This window comes from Syngnathus scovelli, chromosome 20 (genome assembly GCF_024217435.2).
Source record: "Syngnathus scovelli strain Florida chromosome 20, RoL_Ssco_1.2, whole genome shotgun sequence".
Taxonomy (NCBI): Eukaryota; Metazoa; Chordata; class Actinopteri; order Syngnathiformes; family Syngnathidae; genus Syngnathus; species Syngnathus scovelli.
This window is the reverse complement of record NC_090866.1, coordinates 9,151,515-9,179,125: the sequence shown is the minus strand read 5'-3', so window position 1 is coordinate 9,179,125 and position 27,611 is coordinate 9,151,515. Positions and strand designations below refer to the sequence as shown.

Below are 27,611 nucleotides of genomic sequence, written 5' to 3'. Positions count from 1 at the left end.
TCCCCAGAATTACGTCACAATGCCAGAAAACGGTTGAAGGGATGAATCAATGAGACATCACAACGCGTAAATTTAGTTATTTTAAAGTCACAAAACAAAGTGGAGAACAGCCCTGGGCAAATTATAAGTGCGGCCAAAAACCTGGAACTATTGACATGAGAAAAAGGAAATAAATTGTGAAATTGAAGAGTGATTCTTTGGTGTGATGTCATAAAAAAAAAAAGTTCAAAAGAACCCTGGGTGAATTCTGACCTTGACATCACAATACCAGAAATACTTAAGAGTTGAAAACTTGGCCTAATCCTTGGCGTGACTAAATTGACTAAACTAACACTTGGCTCCAAAACACACAAATGTCACAATTCCAGAAAGTGAATGCGTGATGTCACAAAAGCCGAACGCGGTTGCTCGAAACAAAGGAACACTTTGTGGCATTGAGAACGGGAGTGGCATCACAAAGGCAGAGCGTGCTTAATCAAAAAATCATTCCAACTCGCGTAGGAGATTTATAATCTGCCACAAATTTATTGAAATTGAAAACTAAAAGACGAAATACAGGAGGCCATTTTGAGATTTTTTTAAAAAAACAAATTACTGTGGTGCTTCAGTCCAAGCATGACCTTGATGCTAATTTCTCCAAATACCACAAATCTGCACTCATTGCACTTAACTACTCCTCTATGCATTCCTCACAATTATATTATTAACTTGTCAATGCTCAACACATTTCCTGCAAGGTAAATAACTCACCCAGATGCCACCAATAGCGGCGACAGCATGTCAAAGCCAGGTTGAATAAACATCATGACAAATAAAAAATAAAAAAAGTTATGAATTCTTGCACACTATAAATACAGCTTGTAGAAATGTAGGGAGACAACAATAAATATAGTCTGAGAGTTTTTATCTTCAGGCAGTGGCCCTCTTGCGTATAGAAGATGCGAGCACCCTTTTCTCGCTTTCCGAGACAGGAATATTTGCATAGACAATCTTCGTCTGGATCTAGAGGAGCAATACCTCTAATAAGGTTATTACAGCAGCTAGATTGCTGGTGCGCACTGGCGAGTTTGTTGTTCTGTGGATTTCTGTCCTGGAATCGTCTAGCAAATTAGCCACTTTCCTGTCGCCATGTCCTTCTCCTTTTCCGAAAACATGAACTTTATATAGAAACACACAAGACATGTCGACAACATAACAGGGTGCTGTGACCTAGCATCATACTGCTTGACAGAAAGTCAAAAAGTCATCAAAAATTAAAATAAACAAGCAAATAAATAAATATAAAAATGAAACAAAAATATAAATAAAATAATTAGAATAACCTGAGATACTGGATGATTGTGCACGGAGGCATGAAGTTGTCTCCTGGTCTTTCACAACTCTGGTTCCTAATGTTATAACTCAAATCTAGTCTAAATTAGTGCAACAACAACTACCGTACTTTCCGGACTATAAGGCACACTTAAAAACCTAAAATTTTCTCTAAAGCCGACAGTGCGCCTTATAGTCCGGTGCACCATATATATATGGACCAAAATGTTTAAATTTAAACTGCCCCGAAGCATTGTGTCATAAAATCAATCATAAGTGGCCCACTGAAGACTCTGAATCATGAATCAAAAAGACTATGGATCATTATTTTGTGATTATAAAGTCATTTGTTGCGTCTGAAGTTGAAATAAAAAAGATAAAATGGAGAATGATTTGATTTGGATTAAAAATCTGACATGATGCATTAATGGTGCACCTTATAGTCCGGAAAATACAGTAATTGACAGACTTTTACTTTCCTCTTAATTTTTAGGATTTGTCAAATTTAGACAAGGCATTAGTAGACAGTATGTTCAATTTGTGCTCTCATGTGAACGTTGTGTAGTATTTGCGTCCAGTTCTGAAACAGTACAGCTACACAAAAGTGTGTTTACATTAGAAAGAAATATGAGGAGACTTTTGTTAGTCTTTGCCGAGTTATTTTGACACCCATTCAGATCTCAGGTATGCAACCTGGTGTGGGAATGTGTAAACACACTTGCCCACAAATATGCACTTGTGCATACCGTACGCTCTAACCATCAAGCCAGTTTTTCAGCTCGTCATTTAACAAGCTTTTGTAATTTGCCGGTGCAGACAATTATTCAAAACTCGCCCGACGACTATCAACTAACAAACATTCCTACAAAGTAAAACCTCGCCGCATCCAATAGGATGTTACAAAACCCAAGTCTCCCAGATTTTCCTATGTATTTAATTTTTTTCATCCTGGCTACTTTACGCAAGCTATTCCCAAAGCGACAAGTCAACCACTAGGACGAGGGATTAGTCCAAACGACCACAGCCAGTTTTTGGCTGCAGTCCTTTGCCAGGCGTACGGTTGGTTGTGTTTTTGTCAAGACTTCACAGGAAGCTGCAAATATGAAGTGAATTTGTTGCAGACTTGTGTTTTGTTTTGACATAAAATGCAAACAGTTGGTGTAAAACAGGAACCAACAGCGGAATTAGGACACAAGGTCAACGAAAGCAATGATAGAAATGTGGAGAATGCGTCCATTTTTTGTTCAACACTGAAAAAATAAACTACAAAGTTGCAATGTTGCATAAAAAAATAAAAAATAACAACTTTGGACTCTTTGGAGTCTCTAATTAACATTCATATTTTGGATTATAGGAGAAAACTGGATTAAAAAAAAAGTGAAATGTATTTGAGTCAAAATTTAAACCTTTCAAAATATTTTCCTTCTATAATTGCATTCCAAGTCCAACCCAGCCTGCATGTTTGGGGCAATGCCCACTTGACTGTTCTGCCGTTACCATGACAGTGCCCACCAATGCCAGGCCAACACCGTATGGTTGCTATGGTAACTTTTTTGGTGCCAATTCCGGTGAGCCAGGTGTGTGTGCCAGCTGGTAATGACAGGTGGATGGTGGGAGTGTGTGTTGTGTCTGTTTTGGAGCTGATAATCACAAACAGCGAGTCTCCAGGAGACAAAATAAGCCAGGGTGGAATGAAACACGGTTTATGGGTCTACCACAGACAGAATTGAACCACTGCTGTGATTTATTTATTTTTTTTACTCACTCTTAAGCGATGACATTTAGAAGCGTCCATGCTGAATGTACCTTCACAGATTCTCAGCTCTTTGCTGAGGAACGATGCCGATGCACACCGCTAACAACTGGACATTTTGGCGTGAAACTATCTCGCATGACCAACCAACTGTCAGTGAATTTTAGATTATTCGTTATTTAATTGCCAAAACATAGCAGTCCAAATAATGACTTTAATAATTACCTTTTTATCAAGCAATTTTATTGCGTCGACTTGTTTTCTTCGACAATCGATTGCTGCGTATTAAAAAAAAAAAATCCACTTTTTATAATAATGTCAACATCATCTTGTGTCTTGCTTCATCTGTAACAAAATGAACACTCATCCAGCTCTATCATCATTGTTGTGTGTGGACATTGCCCGCCCACACAGTCGCCCTTGTACAACATCACATGGCCAAAGGGGTAAACTTAGTGCAATGATTAGATAATCGTGTTTTTTTTCCCATCAGTTGTCATAAACAAGGACAAATAGATTCTCTTGTGTTGCAGAAACGTTAGTGCTAGTTTGTCCGGCTGATACTAATTTGTAATAATAATCCCTTTTTTCTGACGTCTTTGGAGATATGCATACTTAGCTACATTTCCAGGGTTGCGTCCTTGAAGCCCTTATTGAAAACTTTTGACTCGTTTTCCTTTTTAAGCAGTGAAAGAATTTCATTTGTATCTACCGTATTTTCCGCACTATAAGGCGCACCTAAAAACCTCCAATTTTCTCAAAAGCCGCTTTATAATCCGGTGCGCCTTATATATGGACCAATATGGATTCGTGGATGAGGACTAATTTATTAAAATAAGCTTTACGTGTTTATTTTGTGTGTTAACGTTGGAGCAACGTTGAGTTATTGATATATTGTTTTCACTATTTCGAGTTTTACTATATTGTGATTGCGTTAACGTTTGAGCAATTTATTCTATGCGCTTTATAATCTGGTGCGTCTTATATATGGACAAAAATTTAAAATCGGCTATTCATTGAAGGTGCGCCTTATAATCCAGCGCGCCTTATAGTGCGGAAAATACGGTATTTAAGAGAGTGGCCAATTTGTGCCCATTCAATAATATGCCGGACAGCAAAGCTAGCGAATAAATGCTGAAATGATTTTCCACAGGGGACGCACATCACATATCAATCAGGTTTGTCTTTTGACTCCATTTGAAGACGCAGTCCTCAACAGCAGCCTTGATTGCTTTGATGAGCTACATCATGCTTTTTAATCCATCTCGTCTTCTGCCGAATCTGAGCGCCAAAGATGGATCAATGAATGCAATGATGTTTTTTATAAGTGAGGGTGTTAGAAGTAACACGCGTCACACTGCGGCCTCATCAAGTGTCGGTTGAAGCACGCAGGGATGCTGATTCGGGAGGCGAGCGGCTAGCGCGTAATGTGAAAAAGATGCACTTGATTTGCTACATGAATTAGCCCAATCGTGTGAAAATGGATGAATAATTCAGAAATTCACACTGAGCAAACTTTTTCAGCGGCGCAAAACAAATACGGAAAACAGCACAATCCAAAAAATGCCATTTTCAAACTTTTTGTAGCCTAAATGAATCCATTTTTTTCTTATCTTGCCTTATTTTGTAATTAGGAAATATCTTAAGGGGGAGATTTGAACTTGAAATCCACTTTTCCTAAATCTTGAGCTCTTTTATCAGATTTCATTCCAAGTTTTCGGAAGTTGGATCTGCTAAAGCTGTGATAAAAATGAACCGAGTTTACCTTTTAACCTCCGAAACCTCATCCACCCGGTCAGACATAATTCAAAATCAATATTTGCTATTGGACGGACTACAGTAGAATCCTGGAAGGTTTGAAAAATATTGGCTGACAGCAATGCTGACAAAAACATACGACTTGTGAATTTTTGTGTCAAATTCCTTTCCGAGAAATCTTTTTTTTTTAACAACTATATATTTTTTAAAATACTTGCCCTCCTGTAGCTTAATTGAACGGGGCAAACATCACAGTTGGATGCTTTCTTCTCCAAAGATCAAATGATGGATTAAAACCCGAATTTAGGGGTTAGAAGGTTTATAATCGTCATTGACGGTGTGCCAGAAAAGAGGTGATAAATGACATTAGGCTTCTTTCTGTTTGCTCTTGCCAGGGGATGTGTGTGTGTCACCATAAATTTTGGAGTGTGTTTTCCCACAGAGAGCAAGTGAGGTAAATTCATATCAGTCTGTTTTTGCCAAAGGGCTGGTAATTATGGCACTTTTTAATAACTGTGCTTTATAATCATTTAGTGCTGATGTTGCATGAACACACACACACACACACACGTTGGAGAACAACACACATGCTCATCTCTTGAGGCGCAAATGAATTCAGATGTGATAGGCACTGGAGCTTAACTAAAAGGGAAGCAGGGAGATGGATGGATGGTTGGATAGATGGATGGTTGGATAAGGAGGCGGGATAGAAAGGCGAGAAAAGTTTAACGCAAAATAATCAGTCTTGCGTTACAATACTGTTCTGCATAGATCAGTGTGTTCAGGGAATATTTTCAATTCCTCCAATGGAGTGTTGTTTTTATTGAGTGAGTAACTTCACACTCGAACGTAAAAATCGGAGGTGGTGGAGACGTTCGTGAACTGAGGCTACGTTCGAACCTTGTTAGCTTGTTGCAACTCGAACCCGAGTAGCATTATTGAGATGATTAAAGTAGACGTTGGTTATTTTAGCTCAAGGGCGCCCCCTACAGTTGTGGTTGTAAATTGGCACGCCATTATTATTTTCAAAGGTTCAAACATGGCTTTTTGTAAATTTACTCATGCAGAAATGTTAGCATAAATATTAGCATTGGTACTTGGAACACTGAGACTTCACAGGGGCTTATACACGGGTGTCAAACTCAAGGCCCGGGGGCCAGATACGGCCCGCCAGATCATTTTATGTGGCCCGCGAAAAAAATTATTTTGACACCCCTGGTCTAATATAAATGCTTTTTTTGAATATGGCGCCCAATATTTCATTCACCCCACGCCCTCAAGATGAGTCTTTATATTTGGCTTCTGTTAAAGGTCTTTATTCTTCTCAATAAGCTTTCACTTTGCGAGTTAGAGCAGGACTCTCCCTCTTTCTTTGCCACTCACAGGTTTGGACAGGTACTGAGCGCGGCAGCGCTGAGTGAATTGGTTGCTGAGATGGGTCATTAGCTTTTCGCCCTCAACCATCGATCTGCAGCAGGAGAGCGAGAGAGCGAGCGCCGATCGACGCCGTCGCGCCGTTTCAAATTGAGACGATCGAGGGGAGAATCAACCAACGAATGGAGTGGCTCCAACAGGGTTGGCCAGGTTAAATTGATTAAACTGTCCAGAATGCTTTGTTTTAACTTAATGTCACGGGGGCCCCAGTAGGTGTGCTTGATAGGGCGGCCATCTTGGGAATGACATTGTCCAGAGGTTTTCAATATTGGCTGTTACAATTGTTTTTATAGATTTCAAATTAGAGGCACAAAGCAAGGACAGAGATGTCAGATATTTTATTTTTGTTTAATATTATTAATATATTTTTTTTTTTGACGGATGATCCAAAAATGACCCAAAGTGATTATTTTTTTTAATTGCTAACTTCTCCTTTAAGTGGACCTCTTTAACTTTTAATTGAATCCGCCTAGTCAAGTCAGTTTCTCTCAGATATTTTATTTTTGTTTAATATTATTATTATTTTTTAACAGATGATCCAAAAAATGACCCAAACTGATTTTTTTTTTAATTGCTAACTTCTCCTTTAAGTGGACCTCTTCAACTTTTAATTGAATCCGCCTAGTAAAGTCAGTTTCTCTTGCAAATCCATAAAACCACAACAGAGGATTAGTTCGCTCTTGCTTTTGCCCAAATACTGAGCTCAATTAACAACTCCGAGGAAGAAGAAGAAGCCTGAATGTCATTCTAATTAATTCTATTGCAAAGTTCTCGCTGAGAAGTATTCTAACAAAGATGAGAGAAAGGCGGCCTAATTCACTTAAAATTCTTCAGTTTCCAGTGGCGTGCAATTTCTCCATTTACATCTTTACCCACTCTCCAAACCTTTGTAAAATCTTATATTGTCTTTGCACGAAGCCAGTCTATTTAGCTTCACATCGACTAAAACACATCAGTCCACTCCACTCATCCCCACCAACGTCGTTCCGATCTTAATGATCTGTGACATCACTCTCTCGCTGTTCTAACGTCCTGTGACATCACCGCTGCCGCGCTTACTTGATTAAAATGCTGGCAGCCTTCAGGAAGTCGAAATAAGATCCCAATCCAATCACGGCTCGCCTTAATGGCATTAGGAGCCGCCATTGGCTTGCTGCTTGCGCCGTAACCTGATTAGCGCTGAAGTAGTTTGATGTTAATGAGATTTGCTCTTATTGGTGTCTGATCACATCACATCACATCATTTATGCACGGGTGTTCGCATAAATACACACATGCGTACACTTAAGTAAAGAGGTGAATATATTAAATTATATTCAAGCATTGCAGTGCAATAAAAGACACCCGGACCTGATCAGCAAAAGGAATGAAAGGAAAAAAAATCGTGATCGAAGATTTGGGACCGAAAGAGTAGAGATTTGTTGCTTTGTAATATTTTCCGTGGTCAATCATGTGGAAAGGAAGAGACAAAACAACATCCATCCCAGCAGAGCGCTCATTTATTCCCATCACATCCATGTAGGTCAGACTTTTCACTTCTGATCAACACTTTAAAAAAAGTGTTCCATTTGTTTTTTTATGCTGTGTATCCTGTGTAAGGTCACAAAAGTGCACAAACCAAACTGCTAGCATAATGGCTAGTGCTAACAAAAACACACGGCATTTCGTATAACAGTACGCTTATTCATATATTCTTTATCCTCCATGAGGAGCCGTCTATACAGTGCAGTATCCGTCAGTTTTCTACTGCCCCCAAGTGGCTAATGCAGGGAGCGCTTCAACTGTTTAATTGTTCTTAATTCCATTTAATTGATGTTTTAGAAGGGCTGGAATGGATTAATGGCATCCCCTGTCATTTAAATGGCGTTTATTTGAGATACGTAATTTGGGTGACAATAAAATATAAAAGTCTTTGTCAGCTAGAAGCAAACTAAATCTTTTTATCTGCCACGTCCGAAAATGAGCAAACTTAATTTCAGCCGGGATGTAATCGTCATTCCTCTTGACAAGCTTGTTTTGTTGTTACAATTCCATGCACACTGTTTTAATTGTTGCTTTCCAATTAAATCGTGTTTCAGTTGTTGAGTTAACAAGCCATCGTTGTTGTAGCCCCTGAAAATGCAATTAATGAATGTAATGAAAGATTGCACATTGTGGCTCTTATAAGGTTGTAAAATTAATAAAGGAATGACCGAGTCTGGTTTTATATGAGAAGAATTCACATTTCTGTGCTTCACAATTTGGGTTTATAATGGAAAATAGTGTGTGGAGCATCCAGTAAATACACAGAGGGAATAGAACATCAAAACAAAATGGACACCCTTGATTGGTGGTGAGCGACATTTAATGCGGGTTTGCTCAAACAATATAAACAAAACAAGTCCAGCTTTGAGCTTTGGTGTTCACCATCCTATTTTAATAGTTGATCACAGTAAGACAAGCTTGTGTGTGAACATGTTAGGTGCCGGGTTCCTTTCTCCTCTATGAGCTGAAATTCAATCTCTGCTTTTCACTCTCTGATCCCCTTATAATTAATCAAGCATGCAATTATACCAGAGAAAAGAAAGAGTGGGAGAATAAAATAAAAAAAAATTGTGGGAAAGAGTAGGAAAAAATGGCGTTCTCTTGAAAGGTGATAATAAGTAGACCTTAAAAGTACAAATGAAAGTGTCAACCAGTGCACTCCCCCCCTCCCCTTCCTGCTTCATCCTGCGCTTGGCTAATAAGGGAAGTAAGTGCGGACGACATGTCGAAACAACGCTGCGCTTCTTGTAACATCTTTCCACCTCCTTTCCTTTCCTGACACCTGGCTGCCTTTGTTGGCCCCTCCCCGCCTCTAATAAACACGCTGACCTCCTTTCTCCTACTGATTTTCCACCCAACCAGACTCCATTATCCACAACATTAATTCTAGCTTGTTATCAAAGCTTTTGATAAGTCGGCTCTCCGCCAATTGAAATGTCACTTATTATGCTAATCATACACTCTTTTGTATCAAAAGCCACTATATTGTTCCAGACAAGTTTTATTATCCTCTCCTCTGCTCTCATTACAGAAAAAAAAAAAAAAAAACACACACTTGTGTCAAGGGGAGATAACACAGCCCAGGATGAATTAGCCAAAAAAGTCAAGAGTTCCTTTTTGACATTATAGTAATAAAACAAAAGATCACATTTCATTATGTCGGGGTTCTATTAAGAATCATTCCTGCATGACACATCCAAACCAAGAAAAATGTGATAGTTAATAAAAAATAAAAAAAGATATCAAACATTTGGTGATCTTTGTTTTCAGCTTGTGGCTGCACCATTTTTTTTTTAATGAAAAACTTTATTGAAGTGATATTACGGAAAAAAATTGATAGTGATGCGAGGACGCCCGGAGATCGTGCCTATTGTCTTGTCCACCACAGAGCACTCATTGTTGCTAATCCACTTCGGCACAGCGGGGTAGCACTCACACACTGTTATGTTGCTATTACTAGGTATGACATTTATTATCTATTAAGACGTTCTATGCGGCAAACTTTTCCTTTTTCGAAAAATAGAATGATTTTAATGATAAAAAGCTTGACGTACGAAAATGTCATGTGCATTCACTTAAGGCGTTTTAGCGAAATGCTCACACCAATTTTCAATGCGGTTCTGAATCATTGTTGTGTGTCGTTAGAATAGCGACAATTAATCTTCATGTTCAACACTGTTGTCGTTTCATCACTGTGTTGTTGTGCGACTGTGGTTTCGGGCAAATGAAAGGGAAAAAAACAATAAAGAGGAAAAAAAATGTTCACAAGAAAATGTGCTGGTTTAATTAACATGTTCTTAGTCAAGGTTTTAGAAGAAAACAGGAAAACAATTTAAAATAAATCTATGTTTTTAAGAGGAGTTACAACAATAATACAACAACACCATATAGGCTGCCTTAAACATCTGGAGGTAGCTTACACTTGACCTCCCGCTATAATATCATGTAAACAGCCATTTTTAATCTTACAAATAACACACATGGTCATTTGTCATGTAGCTGTTTTGGCAACAAGTCAGGAGGGACCATTGTGGAAACTGTACGCTCAGTCGGGGGGGGGCCGAGTTGGATGTGAGTGCCTACCCCCACCGTCTCTTCACTTGATCATGCAATATTACCTCTTTAATAGATAAAGTCCAAAAGTGCTGAGCTGTACTTTTCCCGCCTCTAAACCAGACCATCTATCTCAGTAAGCGTGGAAGCGGGTATTTTTGCAGGAAATTACCATGGAGCCTTTACTTTCCTACCAAATGATCACATTAGCCTTTGTGCACTACCATTTCCACTCTAGCCTTTTTAATTGTTAATAAAATAGTTGGAATCATTAGTGAGATGATTTAAGATCTCCTCTGGGGGTGTTAAGACTTCATGGGAGACATTCACTCTTGAATGTCTTGAAGCTGAGATGATGGTTTTCAAACTAACTTGGGGTTACAGCTAGGACGGCATAATTTTATGGAATTTATAATGTGATATATTTGTGGGACAAAAAGTCCCTCAGTGTTGATCAAGTTAGCAACCAGCTCTAATAGCCACTCAGTAACAGGTTGAAATACCGTACTTTCCGCACTATAAGGCGCACTGGATTATAAGACGCACCTTCAATGAATGGCCCAAACTTTGTCCATATATAAGATATATACATTTGGCCCGTGGGCCGGACTTTGGACACGCCTGCTGTAGTGGCTCAATATTGGTCCATATATAAGGCGCACCTGATTATAAGGCGCACTGTTTTGAGAAAATTGGAAGTTTTTAGGTGCGCCTTATAGTGCAGAAAATACGGTACCTGAAAACACACACACAAAAAGATCATCCTGGCTCATGCTAGTGAACCGGATTAAGCTAACAGATGCAGAGAAGCAATATCACTAATGACTCAAGCATAATGCACAAATACACACATCGTGCGTGTGTGTGAGTAGCCTACATTTACGGTATGTGTGTCAGATGATCTGGGTTTGATGCTATTAAATTTAATCAGCATCTGTCTGTCCACACCACAGCTGCTGAAGCATAGCACTAGTTTTAGATTATTATTTTATATTTTATGTTAAAGAAAATAGATTGAAAGTAGTTGTGTTGACTAGTAACACAGATATGTAAATATATTGTTTCTTAAATCATTATAAGCTAAGCCTATTTAATTATCATAATGCTCTCATTATGATGCCACGCAATATTGTCATTTTCTTGTTTATATTTGTTTAATCCTGTGGGTTGCCTGGCCACAAATTCATATTTGCTGTGAGTACTTGCCAACACGGCTCAGATTAAAAGGGGCAAACCTAAAATATGGAAATAAATAGAAACCAAATATCTAAATGCAAGGAACTGGTTAAGTGTTTTGATCTGCCTGCTTTAAAAGGATATGGTAAGGATGAAGAATCAATTTTTTTTTTTTTTTTTTTGGGGGGGGGAGCTGATGGCAAATTCTGGCAGTGTGGGTTATAGCCAAACGAGTTATGTGGGAAGGCAGAGAGTTGGAAATTGCCGGAGCTGTGGACAGGTTAGATAAAGCTAAGTCTAGCCAAGGATGAGTTAACCAATAAGTAAGCGCAGACGAGAAAGATATTAATATTTATATCTGACATCTCACCAAAGTGGTTCTACTCATGTACCAACCAAGTAGAAAGCATTAAACAGCTTTGATTTATTTATTTAAAAAAATATATAAAATTTAAATATCTATAAAAAATACCACTATAGCAGATAATCTGGACCCACCATTGGATCAATCTTTCAAAGTCCTTATGAAATTTGAACCCTCCGCTCTCGTCTTTATGGTAATGTCACCTCACTTAATGCGGCTGATGTGAAAATGTGAACCAACTTAGTGTCGAAATAAAAAATGGCCACATTAGCCTTCTCCTGACCTTGCCTTGCGACATATTGCATGGACTGACACTATCTCAAGTCTCTCTTAACAAGCTGTGTTTCTTTTAGCTTGAGTCTGATGCAAAACAAAATGGATGCTTTTACCTAATGCCTTAAGGTTATCCTCATGACCATTGGATCATCTTCACTTTTGGCATCTTGCATGGAGTATGGTTACACAAACACGCCCACACAAGCAGGGCATCACAAATAATGAGCCTATGGCACTCCAAATTTATACACGAGTGCCGAGTCTCTGCGGGCCAGATGTGTGTATGTGTGTGTGTGTTGGATTAACAAAGTTGGCAGTCAGCACAAAGCTTCTTATCCTGCTGGAGTTAATTCACTTAGCACGCTACGTCTCCCTCTACTATCTTTGTCTCCCTCTTCACCTTTCCAACTGTTGCTTTTCCTCGCCATCTTCTCATCATTCGTTTTTTGTACGTTTCTTTCGTTTGCAAGCTACAGGTTTTTTTTTTTTTTTTTAAATTTTCTACCTCCGTCAGCTGAATTGGTGTTGGAAAACGTCCCATGCCTGTGGCTGTAAAAGCCCTGTGCTGATAAACGGGGACATTACTAATGAGGCTTCTTTCGGCTTTGAAAGTTGAGTAAAGGTGACTCAATGTGACTGCGGCTTTAATTTTTTTATTTTTTTTAAATGTTTCAACAATTTTTTTCACAATTCAGTACCACCTTTCATCTAATTGTGGTTAATGATATACAAAGGTTCAATTCCTTCAGTGAATATTTTCTCTTGATTTACCATTACGCAAAAAAAAATAAAAAATATTACCAATTATGTCGCTGTGTTATACAGGACTGTCTCAGAAAATTAGAATATTGTGGTAAAGTTTTTTATTTTCTGTAATGCAATTAAAAAACCAAAATTAAATTAATAAAAGGCTTGCAATATTTCTGTTGATTTGTAATGAATCCAGAATGTATGACATATTTTTTTTAATTGCATTACAGAAAATAAAAAAACTATCACAATATTCTAATTTTCTGAGACAGTCTTGTAGGATATTTTTACACAAATTTATCGTATTCTTTATCCTCTGTAAAGAACATCAGTTGGATACAAATAGTGTATCTTCGAAAAGGGAAATAAAAATTGCGCAACAACATAATTATAAATATTTTTTACCAATTTATTTTATGAAGGTACCATAAAAGGCATCACTTCATGATCACTATTTTATTTTTCAGTTATTATGCTTTCCGTCTTCCATATTCATGTGTCCTCGCTGTGTGGGATGCCGTAATTACTCGAGCAATGCCGTAAACCTCCAGGGACATAGGAGTCAAAGACACTTGTGATAAATGAAGCTGTTTATGATAAAGAAGCCGATGAAGCCAGATATTACACCACGTGAGGTGAATTTGTATGCGGACTGCAGCATTCAATCCATTTTGGACACTTGTTTTTTGTATTCTTTTTTTTCCTAATTACTTATGCACTTTCCAAAAATCACTGCAATGCTCACCTAACATTTCTTTAGAAAGCAAAAGACTTTGATTACCGCCACAAGGCTTTTCATTGTTTCCATAGCAAAGTCTGGTGGAAAAAGATTTATTTTTTTATCTATTAAAGGAGTATCTGTGCACAAAAGAGAAGGTCTTTTCATTCACATCTTTGTGGTGGCAAAATTGGTTGACAAGTTTTCCCAAGTTTGACATAGGAAGAAAAAAAAAAAAACAAGGCCGAATTTGAATGAATGCGAGACCGTTTGCGCTGCTGAAAATTTGCATGTGGTATGAAGGTTCGGCAGCTAGCTAGCACGGTTCTGAAAATAAATTTTTGGGTGTATTTTGGGATTAAATAAATAAATTTAAAAAATACAATAAAAAATGAAAACAAACAAACAAATAAATAAATAAATAAATAAATAAATCATAAGTCATGATACTTTCTCACCAAATAGGTCCACAAAATGCGTCTTTCAAACACACACTATTCACATTGTAATGTTCCTCACGACCCTGAACGGAATAAATGGTATCGAAATCAGATTGAAATAAATTAATATGGCTTTTCGGCAAACTGTAGATTACCTAAATTAGTTTAACAACAAAAGCAAAATTCAGCCATACAGCACTTTTCAAAGGGAAGGGATAAATGACATAATTGGCGAGGGTATCAACCATCTTCTAATTAGCGCCTGGAGCAATTAAAATTGGAGTTCAATTATAAACACAACCTTTGTGAATTGAAAAAGCCTCATGCATTTGGATTAAGCTGATGATTTGTCTCTTTTCATTTCATATTTGATAAATAAATTGCTCGTCTTTATAGTCACACGGCGGGTTCACGACAAACATTTTGACTTGGATTCCAAATTTGCTTGGGAGCCAATGAACATCACTAAACTGTTTAACTGGAATGCGAGGAACGCGTAAATTCACAAAATTAAAAACCAAAGCAGGAGAAGGAACCAAAACATGAAAGCTTGGTGATGGTTGGACAAGACACGAATGGCTGGAAGGAGCTGATTGGTCAGTTGGGATGTGACCCGAACGATTAGGGAAGACATAGGAAAACACAACATGAGAAAAAAATAAAAATCCAGGTGGGAAAGTGGAGATTAAATATCAGCAGTTTGTTTGAATGAAGACTGAATTTATTTAGAGGATGACTAGATGAAGATATATTTGGCGTCAGGCCCAGGGAGCCTGAAGAAAAATAAGAAGCGCCTTGGCACATCATCAAGCGAGCTGCCGTGGAGGTGCAAGTTAGGAGGCGAAAAAGCGAACGAAGGACAGGCCCGACCTTTTTGGCTGCGGGAGGCCGAAGAAGGATGATGGAGAGATCAGAGGAGACGGCGAGCTGCTTTGATGGAGCGTCAGTGTTTTGGATGTTGGAACATGGCGACGTGTAGCTTCGCCGTGAGAGCGGCGGAAGCACATCACAAGGCAGACATGCACACACTCACGTCGCACTTTGATGTGAGGAAAAACGGGATGCTCGGGATGAAAGCGGCTCGGGAGGAATGTGGCGCTCAAGTACGCCATGACCCCAGCGCCAAGCGCCATCCGACGTCCCACCCTCCCTCTGTCACTTCTACTTTCTCTCTGTGGTCCTGCCAGTTAATTCCTAATTGACTACTCTGACAATTTCAATCGCAGCAAGCCTCGGGGAGCGGGCAATAAAAACCCGACGATCCGAGGCGGTCTTTTCAACTCCAGCCAGTGAGGCCTTGTAATGTTGAGCACTATTTTCCAATGCTTTATATTTTTAACAAAATAAACTTCCCTAGAGGATGAATTCAAATATCGCCCTATCAGCACCTGAACGATCATTTCAGCATATGCTCCATGCAACCCCGAAAAAGTGATTTCCATGCCATATGGGAATTAATCGGCACAAGCAGGAACAGACCGGTTTTTACTTTTAATTAACTGGAGGCAATTTTTTTGCAGGTATCCTTGAATACTAAACAGGGAAAAAAAACAGCAGAATTTTGTTAGATGAAAACAAATTTGAACTTTTATAACAAGAATTCCATCTAAAATGTATTTAGGGTTCATTTGAATCACTTTAAATCGTTGCAGGTGTCCATTGAGTAAACATGACTTGGAATCTGATCGGCTTATTATCAATTATGAGAGGGTGTGCGCACTTATGCAAACACATTATATTACCTGATATGACTTTCTGGATGGATGGATGGATGGATGGATGGATGGATGGATGGATGGATGGATGGATGGATGGATGGATGGATGGTATTCACTTATACGGATTTTTGTGTACGACGTTTTGTTTATATCTCTAATGTGGATTCAATCCAGATTCGATCAACTTAATTCAGCATGAAGCAGCACTCCAGCGAAATGCCCCACAAGCAAAGTGAGTTTATTTAATTACCACAGGTCTGTGTGTCTTATCTGCGCTGGACAAACGGTTGCGTTAAGTCATTAACAAGCAGTTGGAATTCAAACCGACTTTTATCCTATTCCCAAGATGGCTGCCTTAAGAGCTTGAGAAAGATTATGAATTTTTTTTTGGCGACAATTTTCCCTCCTCAATAAAAACTTTATGAAGCTGGCATACAGTGAGTTATATTGGCAGCGATAAAGCAGCACGGGGAAATTCATATTTTCTGTTTAATGGCAGATAAAACTGTTGTTCTTTTTTTTTTTTCCATTTTAGGTCATCCGTCAGCCCTTCAACAAATAGAGTCATACTTTTAATGTGCTCCATTTATGGGACTCACTAAATCCTCAATTACAGCATTTTAATATGGCGTGTTTTACTTAACCTGCTGTTTATTGTGACCTTTGACCCTGAGCGAATGAATAACCGATCTGAAAGGGATTTTTAAATTCAATGTAGAGAAGAATAAATAAAAAGCTGCAATATTTATTTTGGGGGGAAAAGATGAGACTGGTCGCCAGCCAATTGCAGGACACTAATAAAAAAAATTATAGACGTCCATCGGTTCAGCCTCGGTTTCCTGGCGTGTTTGTTTCCGAGTCTGAGGGTCACAGTTCCATCACGGCAGTCACTCAGCGGAAGAACACTTGAACACGAGTGCAGCAATTGAGCACGCCTCCAAATTCACATCATAATAAGCTATTTGCATTACACGGAGCACAAGGATGCAATCCAGTCGGCGTTTTATTTGATTAGAAGTAGGGCCCAGCGTACACGGCGCCGCATTGTTCGCTCATATTTAAACACAATTGGAGCAGATGAAATGCGCCGCACGCCAAATGCCTTTTCAATGCTGCAAAGTGCTTGGCGCTGAAATAGAAGTCATTTGTGGTTTGTATTTGTCTACTCGCCAGGAGAAGATCTCTTTCTTGCTGGCGTGATACATTTATTGTGAAATTTTCCATCATTATTAATCAAGCCTGCAAAAAATGTTTGATTTTACCGAACTGTTCAAAATGTTTATTGTAATTTTTTTTTTTTTTTTTTACCTCTTGAGTGTGTTGAATGTTCCAGAGCAGCAGGAGGAGCCCTAAAACAGTTGTGAAGTTGGATCCAAACTTCTGCTTTCTTCATAGGACAACATCCCCACATGTTCCATTCAGACCTAGACAAGGAGGAGGAGAGAAAGGAAGAAGAGGAGGAGGAGTGTAAAGTTTGCTTCAACTCTTTGCTCGCACCACGCTGGCTTCTCCCAAAAATCTCAGGCGGGACAAACATGACGCGGCTCGGGCTGCTGGTGCTCCTCGCCGCGTTGCTATGGCGATGTGGCCACGCGCAGCAAAGAGGTGAGCGTCTACTTGTCTATACGTCGTTATGCAAGAGCACGTTAATGATGACGTCACGTGAGGTTTAATGAGCTAATTAGTCAGTAGCAACCTTCTCAAGAAACACAAGCATCTCGGCGTACCTCATTAAAATATTTTTTTATATATAATTTGAATGGAGAATCACAATTAGCCAATCAGTTTCTCTTAATTCTATCCACGCAACTTAAAAGCAATCACTGGAAATGAAATAGAAATAGACATTTTAATTTTACTTTGAATCATTCAACATGGTAAAGCCAATTAATAAACACTTTTACATTGTTTATATATCATAATTATATAATAAACTGCACGTATTATATGTAAAAGTACGAAATGAGATTTATATTTCAGGATGGTTACATTGAAAGAGGTTTGAAATACTTTGATCAACCATGCTAGTGTATTTGTGTTCCTCTTAATACTATTAGCAATGAAAATATTAATTAGAAGTTATCTTCAAAGTAATTACAGATGTGTTTATCAGATTATGCTAATGCTAATTCAACTAAGGTGTGCTGAACGACTTGTGAGCTCCCCGAGGCATCATGTGAATCCAGTGTTTCTCTCTCTCTCTCTTTTTTTTTTTTTTTTTACTCTTCAGGCCATTAGAGAAATCAATATTTTCATGAGATGGATCCATCTCAATGTTGCTGAAACATGTTGATCGCACCCTTTGCTTTGTTAATGTGAAAGCTGCCACGCTTAGTTGGATGGGTTTGATAGAAGAAGCCTCCACTGGGAAATCTATCAAACTTTCTCAACTCGGAAAGCCGAAGTTACTGCAAGTAATTGATGGTTTCTCAAAAATAAGTGAAGGGGAAAAAAAATATATGATTAGTGGAAGAACCCGCATTTGAAAGTAGTCCACATTTTCCGATGTATCATTGTTTGTGTGTATATTTAATTTAGCGTTTTCCTTTCGGGCCTGTGCCCACAAAAAAAACTCTGCACATGCTCTGCAGAACAAAATCTTTTTTTTTTTGTGGGTGCATGCACACTCCCTGCTTTGTTGTCAGAGCCACACTGATAATGCTAAGGAGAAAATCAATAGTTAATTCTTCCAGGGACACAATAGCTTGCTCTGCCCACCTCGGCTTTGCCTTCGTGAAAGGAAAGATAGAAGGCGGGCACGAGTTGATGAATTAGTAAGTGTGTGTGTGTGTTTGTGTGTTGACAGAGGCGCCTAGATCTTTTCTGTTTAGCAACACAACATATCTACATGTACAATTTAAGGCCAGACGTTTTAAACATACCGTATTTTCCGCACTATAAGCCGCACCTTCAATGAATGGCCCATTTTAAAACTCCATATATAAGGCGCACCTGATTATAAGGCGGCTTTTGAGAAAATTGGAGGTTTTTAGGTGCGCCTTATAGTGTGGAAAATACGGTAACAGCAATTTTTGTATTTTTTTCATATCATTCCAAAAATACATCCAAATATTGGCCTTGATGTGCTTTCAGTGCACTCACGGGAAAAAGGAGCATCTTGTTGTCTTGTTCCTCTTCACCTGTTTGAATGTGAAGTGTGTGGGTAGCTCAACCTATAGACCTCATCTTCCAAACACTTGAGGGCTATTTAAATACGAGGACTCTCTGATGACTCTTGTTTGCAAATCAGCGAGGTTTTTAGTTTGACTCATTTTCAGGCACCTCCGTATAGTTACTCATTGAAAAAAAAAATGTGGTAGTAAAACTTTCGTGACTCGCTGGTTTGACCTTGCGGTTAGCCTGACATGGATGTACGCCCACTGACCCTTACAGGCCTGCAGCTGCAAAGAGTTTACCCCCCACCCCCCCGTCCTTGCTCCTTCTCTGGATGTTGTTTTCCCCTCTCTGATCTGTCCACATGCTTATATTTTGCCAAGAAAGCTTCCTGGGGTAACACATGGTGTCAATAATGCCCCCCCCCCCTCCCTACACACACATGCATCCCCTCCTCCGCTGCATCCTCTCTTGCCTACTACTTTCTCCAGCCGTTCCTCATCCTCCTCGTTGGTGTGTCCTTTGACTGACAAATAACATTTGTACATGCTTTGTGAAATCCGGCTGAACTATAACTTTATATTTAAAAAAAAAAAAGAAAACATCAAACATGTTTCCTTGATGGATTCAGGTACCATTTTCACATTTCCACCCATCAAAAGCTTTCTGCACTTTTGTGTTGTACCATTTCATCATTTCACCCGTCTTTACTGCTCGCTCGCTCGCCCCCTCCCCTTCTCATTCCCTCCACTACACTACTCATCTCTTTCTCCACCTCCTCAGCAGCCTCCCTTTCATCTTGGAGTTAGAGCGTGGCTCACAACCTCTGCAGCCATAGCCTGGATCTATGTTTGGCCTCACTTTATTTGTCTCGTCTACTCGTAGTTTGCTACTGGTTGGTTCAACGCAGCAGTTGGCTAAGCCGTTCACTGATTGTCAAGTGAAAAATAACAAAACATGACCAGATTCACTTCAGATACACAAATGCTCTTTGGCTTTTATTTTTTGCTCACCTAAGTATGGATTCATCTGGTTTTTAGTAGACCACTGGTTATGCTCAACACATGCTCACAGCATGTATTGGTATCATGGGAAGCGATTCCCAGCCGAAGGTTTGTTGTTGCATCTGTTGGTTAGGTGTGTGGTCATGCTGTGATGATTTTTTTTTTTTTTCGTCCCGACCTTCAATATTAAGTTGAACTCTAACCTCTCACACTCCTGATCTTCAACCCTTTTGAATTGCCTCATGTTATAATAACCTTATCCTGCTGTGTGGTCCTAGCTCTAAAGGTCTGATCTCCTCTAGAAGTAAAAACGAAGATTGACTTGTGTTTTACAAATGTGTTGCAAGTTTGTATTTAAATGACTTTTTCAAAGCTCATGAAATAGAAAATGAATTAACCTCTAAGAAAATCTGTCACTCGTGACCTCATCTGTCCATTACACTCAACCAGTCATTGGAATGCTTGCAGTAATAGAACTGATGGTTGGCTCTAATTTTATTTCCACACATTTTTTTTAATTGGTTACCGTATTTTCCGCACTATAAGGCGCACCTAAAAACCTCCAATTTTCTCAAAAGCCGACAGTGCGCCTTATATATGGACCAATATTGAGCAGCAGGCGTGTCCAAAATCCGGCCCGCGGGCCAAAAGTATTTATATCTTATATACAGACAAAGTTTTAAAATGGGCCATTCATTAAAGGTGTGCCTCATAATCCGGTGCGCCTTATATATGGACAAAGTTTTAAAATGGGCCATTCATTGAAGGTGCGCCTTATAATCCGGTGCGCCTTATACTGCGGAAAATACGGTACTTTGAATTAAAACCAAAAAAAATCACTCAAATTGTTTGAAAAGTGAATCAAAGACTCTTGATATCTGTATTTGCTGGCAGATATGTATGCAGTGCACATCGACACTTTGCAACTAACCTTCTAGGTAGCATTGAATTCAAGCACACACACACAGCCAAAGAGAAAGCAAACAGAAAAGCCATTATTTTCTTGCTGAACGTTTGTGTGATTCCGCTGATAAAGCATCAGATAGAATAAGAGTCTATCAGAATAGCCTGGTTGGTTAGAAGGCATTTATAAACCGGTTGCCTATGTGTGTGTTTGTGTGCACCCACACAGCGAAGGAAACACTCCGAGAAGTGGAGCTAAGGTGGCAGGGATATAAAAAAAAAAAAAAGTTTCTGCATACATTTTGATTTTCTATTATTCCTGTGGCTTTTCTCACTCATGCTGTGTGTACACACCGAGAGGGAGAGGTCTGTATTCAGAATTTCGCATTTCCATTAGCTTTTTCTATCTCCATTTTTGTGGTCCAAGGTAAACCCACAGAGAGGCCAATGTTCGACAAAAATATGAAAAATGTGTGTGTGTGTGTGTGTCGGAACACTAATAGACTGGCTGCATCTGGGAATTACAAGGTTATATATAAGTTACTAGTCCACAATGTCACTTTGCTGCTGAGGACACAATAAGTATTTTTGGTATGTTGCTTTATTAATTATTATCTGCACGACCTTAAGGAGAAAAAGTCCCGAGTCAGCGGTGGAGACTAGCTAAAAAGGCTAGCGAGCTAAGACAGGCTTTAATATCAGTGAGTTATTTGGATGTTTCTCTTCTTGCTGACCTTGTTTGGACGTGCCGAGGATAGCCGACCTAAGCGTTTAGACGGTGGGTGGTCCGTCAGCAAATTTATTCTCAGAGAAACCCACAGCTCGGTTAAAGCAAATCAAGACGTTCATTGTTTGTGAGGGACGTCTTTTTTTGTCTTGTTTGTATTAGCTGAGCTCATTCTGTTGAGAACTAAAGCCCCAAGAAACACGTTCTAAGGGGGGGGGGGGGGGGATCTTGCATCTTACCTGCCAACGTTATGCACAGCAGACATTAATGATCCAACAACAGATCTCCCAAAAAGCTCCGACTTATCTCGGTTTGTGGATGCTTTAGTGAGCAAATAACACCTGACCCTCTGGGAAATATCTTTGGGGGTATACTCTGATCTTCAAATTAAGTTCCGCACACCTCGGTATTATAACAATACTGCTGCGACCTTAATGTCAGCATTGTACGAGAACTTTTTGACCCACTGAAGATTTTCCCACAGTAGACTTTAGCCAAATGCAGATTTGAACGGAAACATATATCAGGGTGTTGCGTAAGCTAACAAAAATAATGTCACGGGGGAAGTGCGAGGTAATCACGGCTGAAGGCGGATCAAGAAAATATTTTGTTAGCTGGTCAGTGTGTTTTGTACATTTCATCACTATTTCACAACAAATATGTCATCATCGTATCTCCACAGCGATAAAACCATGTTGTATTCCGTGCTTTGCTGTATGATTTTTTTTTTTTGTGCCGCTGGGCACAGGTCCATGCGTAAAAGCATTTCTCATATTGGAAATTCCTTCCAGGGATTGAGACTGAATGACTTCACAAAGTGTCGTAATCGGGGATCCAGATTTCATCCACTCACCCCAAATAATCTCTCCTGTTTATTCAACTTTTTCATTTTCTCAATTCCATCATCAAATGTTGACCCATTTCTTCTATCTTGATTGATTCACTTGTCTTTTTCTTTTAACCCTCCATCTTTTTTTTTCTCTTCCTCTCTCTCCTGCCCATAGGGGCTCATTCATAACCTGTACCCATTACCCACCAAGCTATTAGGTTTTGCTAACAGTGATATCCATTGGGTGAAAATCAATGTCTATCCAGGGAGCAGTTTGTCCGTAGTGCCACTGTAATGAATGCTCCGCGCTCCGCTACACGAGCGTGGAAACACACTTTTCTTTCACACACATACGCGCGAGTACACTCCGTCGTGTTCTCGTCTTGTTTTAACTTCGTATGAATTTGTGAGTTGACGCGAAAAAACTGCAAAACTCAACCACAATAACAACGTAATCAATTCCATCGGGCCAAACACAATCAGACTAGCTATTAGCACAAGTCGTCAGCGAGGCCCAAAATCAGTGAGTCAGCATCCTGGAGTTCAGCTCTGCCCTGATCAATAGTCATCTTTTAATACTGCGTGAGAGCCCAGAATTAAAAGCATTGAACACAGACATCACTTGAACTGATTGTTTTAATCGTTTTCACTTGAAAGTCATTTGGGATAAGGAGGATATTATTTCCATTATAGCCACGATGACCTAAATTGACCTACTTTTGGGTTCTATAGTACCGTATTTTCCGCACTATAAGGCGCACTGGATTATAAGGCGCACCTTCAATGAATGACCCATTTTAAAACTTTGTCCATATTAAAATATATTGATTTGGCCCGCGGGCTGGACTTTGTACACGCCTGCTGTAGTGGCTCAATATTGGTCCATATATAAGGCGCACCTGATTATAAGGCGGATTTTGAGAAAATTTGAAGTTTTTAGGTGCACCTTATAGTGCGGAAAATACGGTAATTCTGGTTTACCGGGAAGGACATATCACCTGTTTCGTTAGCCTGGGTTGTGATCATCTGAACCGCAAATTATCATAATTTTCAGACTTTTCGGCAGACGCGGTCACAAGCGTGTGAACGTTTCACTGCGGCCGGATGTCCAAATCCTGTTTTTGATTAACATCTGTCTTTTTATTCATTCTGGCTTGCAATGATTGTAGCTCATGCTCAAGTCGTTGGCTGACATCTGTTAACAGGCTGTGAAGTGCTTCACTTAGAGTGGGGAGTACAGTACAAAAATGTAAGACTGGGATTAATAAAAAAAAAGAAAATGAGAAAGGACGCCGAAAAATAAAAGAGACATGAGAGCTGAAAAGATTTAAATGAATGCTATTACGGTTTTGTTTTGTTCAATCTCCTCTGTAACTCCTTCTTTTGCAAAACTCATGCACATCCATCTGGATTTCCAATTACCCAGAATCCCTTGTGTACCCCACTGGCCTCATCCAGAAAATGATGTTATTTCCTGGCCTGTCAAGACTAAATGTACTAAGTCCGTAAGAGCATGTGCACACTCATCTACAAAAAAAAACCAAAAAAAAACGGAATACTGACATTGTTAAGCCACAAGTCATCACGTTTTTTTTTTCCATGCATTGTAAATTTGTTGGGGTACCAATGCACTCAGCAAAACATTACTGTCAAAACATTCCGACAAAAGTCTTTTGAGGTTTCCCCGTGAAAGACCTTGAGATCTTCAAAAGTTTCGTCACACCATTAACGTATGCAAACCCCGCCGCCGTCTCGATTTTGTTGTGATCGCAAAAGTCTTATGAGCTTGGAGTGCTTCAGTGACTACAAGGTCAAAACGTGGATCACTAAGCCAGACTTTTCAGTCAAAGTCGGAGCAATCGGTTTTGACTGCTGAGCTAAAGATAAATACCAAAAGTCATATTGTATGTCGGGTTATAGCAGTTGTAGCTATGAGAAGATTAGATTCTTCAGCGGTAATAAATCTTGACTAGTCCAGAGATCAAGTTGCTCTCCTGTAAATCTGCGCAACGGCATGTTTTCATTACCAAGCCCAACATATTCCACATCCCTCCCCCCCCCAGACAGTGTAAATGTGTGTATTTGTTTGTGTGTGTCTGTGTGTGTTGTAGCCTTGGCTGATGATGGGGTGAGTGCAACACAAGGCTAACCCAGATGAGTTCCTACTTAAATCATACATGTGCATTTCAGAGGTGCTTGGGGATGATTTAACAATGTCCACTGCCTCATCAGGTACGATGAGTGTGTGTGTGTGTGTGTGTGTGTGTAGAGGGACTCCTCGTAACACGGCTTGATAGATTTACTCCGAGCTGTCCTGAACAGGCTTAAATCACTGCAACCACTTATCCAGGAGTAATTGAAAGATTCTGGCTGGATTTTTTTTTTAAGATCCGACTTCTTATCGTTTCAATGAGGAACAAATTTAGGTGTTTGATTGACTGCCTGTCCAAAATATATTTTTCCAGTTTTGATGTCTGGGCTTGACAATGTTGTTTCTTCTTGTCTGCAATGTGGATTTAATTGCTGAGAGAACCACAAGGCATCAAACCCCCTCTTCAGGGAGGGAGGGGGAGTAGGGGGGGGGGGATTACCGTCTTTAACTCGGTGGTTTTCCTGTTTAGTCTGACTTTATGACTGTCTGGGAGAGGACATCATTTGCAAAGATCAACCCCAGCACAAATATCCAAACACTAAATTGTGAATGTGTGATTGTTTTTCTCTGTGTGGGAGAGAGAAAAAAAATGGATGGAACCTCCGAGGCATTTAACGTAGGTGTGTTAAGTAATATCAGATCATTTGATACTTGAATAAATATAACGTTGTTACTGTGGCAGATTTATGATTGTCACAAGGGCTTTGTGAGTCTAATTGGAAAAAAGCAGGGAAGTGGGTGTGGGGGGGAATATTCTGACCTTTCTGATCCGCCCACATGTGCTCTCTGTTTTTTATTTTGTTTAATAAATAATTCAAGACAGTATGGTGACTGTTTGCTGGAGGTTTTCATTTCGGAGCTTCATTTCAGACTCGGACCACAGGCCGAGGCAGGAAGTCCGAGTGAGAGGAGGATGTTGACTTAGTTTTTCATTTCTCCTAAAACCCCCCGGAGGTGGGGCGAGAAGTGACCACCAGATGTAGAAGGAAAGACGTTTTTATTGCGTAGAAGTTAAAAAGCTATTTTTGTGAACACCACTGTATCCCAGATTTGTATCCAAATCGTTCCGTTAATAAATCGGATAACTGCTGCCTGCCATTTTGAAATATGACAACAATAGTTCAGCAAAATAAAGACACAAATGGTCACGTGATTGCATATATTACGTTGTTATATTTGTTTTCCGTAATAGATTTCCACAAGCATAATTAAGATTTTTTTTTTTTCATGGAAGTCTTGATTTTTTTTCCGAGCCTTAGATCATGAGTCTAATCTGATCGCACCCGATATGTTACCACTGTATTTGTCCCTTATTAGACCTCATGAATAAAACATGAAAAGCAAGTTATAAAAAAAAATAAAAGCAGCAATGATGCAGAGTATTAATGAGTCCTGCTGTTTTCAGTTGGCTGGAAGGATTTAATGAAGCGACTGGATGGTTTTGTATATCACCAAAGCAGCTTGTGAGCCTCAGACAAAATCTGATTTCATGGTTTTTGTCGCATTTTGTCTCCTTGTGATAATTTATGTACATCTGCTGGCTGGGGTCTAATTTCATTCCAATAATTAATGTTTTGACATTCTGTTTGTCCTATATTTCATAAACCCAATTTTAAGTCAAGTCAAGTCAAGTCAAGTCAAGTCAAGTCAAGTCAAGTCAAGTCAAGTTTATTTGTATAGCCCTAAATCACGAACAGTCTCAAAGGGCTTCACATAGACAAAAATTGACAATTATTAAGTCTTTTGGATTACCAAAGGATATAGAAATGTAAATATATGTCACTGTTATGAATTTATTATCGTCACTGATTTCTTTTTCCTTGTCAATATATTAAGCCCAAAATTCCGACATATTAAAATTCTCATCCGGGGCATTCCCATGAGAATACACAGAATTGCTGAGGTATGGAAGTTGTTGTTGCTTTTCAAATTCTTTCCATTTCAGCTCTCAATGAGAGAAGTTCCTCCATCTCATGTAAATGAGACCTTCAGATGTTTGCATTCATCTGGATCCTCTCCCGTCTGGTTAAGTTCTCGTCCAAATGATTTGGACATTTGCATTCTGGCATTGCTCCTTTGAATAATGTCGAGGGTTTGAAGTGTACACGAGAGATTTTCTTATGATATGCAGAGATCAGAGAGGTTAGGTTGTATGTTTGCACATCTCCGTGTGGCTCGTTAACATCAGTTGTTTGCTTTGTGCATGTCAAACTTGATTTGATCCATATTTTAGCCGTTTTATGGACACGGAGTAAAACTTCAGTTCTTAATATCAAAAATAATCCCGATATATTGCGGTTTTGTTATCAATCCGAGTATCTTGAGGTGATTGCAATGTCCTTTCCCAAACAGGAAATGAGTTTTGTTCTGCTGCTGTTTTCCAGATAGCGTCTGGTTTTGTTGTTTGCGTTAAGTCGACTATCTTCTCGCTCCGAGTGCGTAAATATTATTGAAAAGAGAAAAATCGGCTTTTCCGTATAGCAGTTTACGTTTTATCCCTTTCATCTTTTTTTTTCTTTTTTACTCTCCTAGTCTGTCTGAACATTTATCACGACTGTTTGTTCAGGGGTGAATAATGCCACAAAAAGCTCGATTATTTTTCAATTTTTTTAAAAATGAACCGGCTAACTGTGCCCGTCAATTTTCCGAACTCTATTTGCTTCCTAGCATTTTTCATTTTTGGTCTTTATACTTGCACACAACTTTTTCTAAGCAGCTGCATTCACATTTCCCGTAAACTACGTGCGAATAAAGCGGATTATAGTCATCTCATCCCTCATCTCTCCCCCAGCCTTGACCCTTTTAAACAACACTATCGTTCTCTGAGAATCCTTCCATCCATCTCGGCATCTTCATCAATCTTCCCGTACCCCCACCCAGCCTGGAACGCTCAAGCGCTGGAGGAAGGAGGTGCACAGAGAGATGATCCCGTCTTTCCTAACCTCCTTTTTATTCCATCATGCTTACATCTAGCCCCCAAAACTCAACAATAACACATCCATCACACACACACACACACAGTAGGACACACACACACTATAAGGACTCATCTTCTCTCATGACAGAAGCAGCAAACATCGTTTCCCTGCACATTGTAATAAAGAAAC

The 27,611-nt window shown here is 39.3% G+C and overlaps 2 protein-coding genes across 8 annotated transcripts in view; one reads left to right on the top strand and one right to left on the bottom strand.

The window, feature by feature from the left end:
* Positions 1 to 16,760: 16,760 nt before the first annotated feature.
* LOC125990272 (regulator of G-protein signaling 6) overlaps positions 16,761 to 27,611 on the bottom strand; it is a 91,155-nt gene continuing 80,304 nt past the window's right edge. Inside the window, exons 19-20 of the mRNA XM_068649121.1 lie at positions 17,084 to 17,199; positions 16,761 to 17,014 (exon numbers count right to left, since the gene is read on the bottom strand). The gene's annotated coding sequence lies outside the window, so the exon portion shown is untranslated. The remainder of the gene's footprint in view (positions 17,015 to 17,083; positions 17,200 to 27,611) is intronic.
* The window catches only part of lama2 (laminin, alpha 2), a 66,568-nt gene continuing 56,126 nt past the window's right edge, over positions 17,170 to 27,611 (top strand). For all 7 annotated transcript variants that reach the window (XM_049757175.2, XM_049757174.2, XM_049757173.2 and 4 more), the window contains exon 1: positions 17,170 to 17,380. In XM_049757175.2, coding sequence (XP_049613132.2) covers positions 17,185 to 17,380 — 196 coding nt within the window. In that variant the 5' untranslated portion in view covers positions 17,170 to 17,184. The remainder of the gene's footprint in view (positions 17,381 to 27,611) is intronic.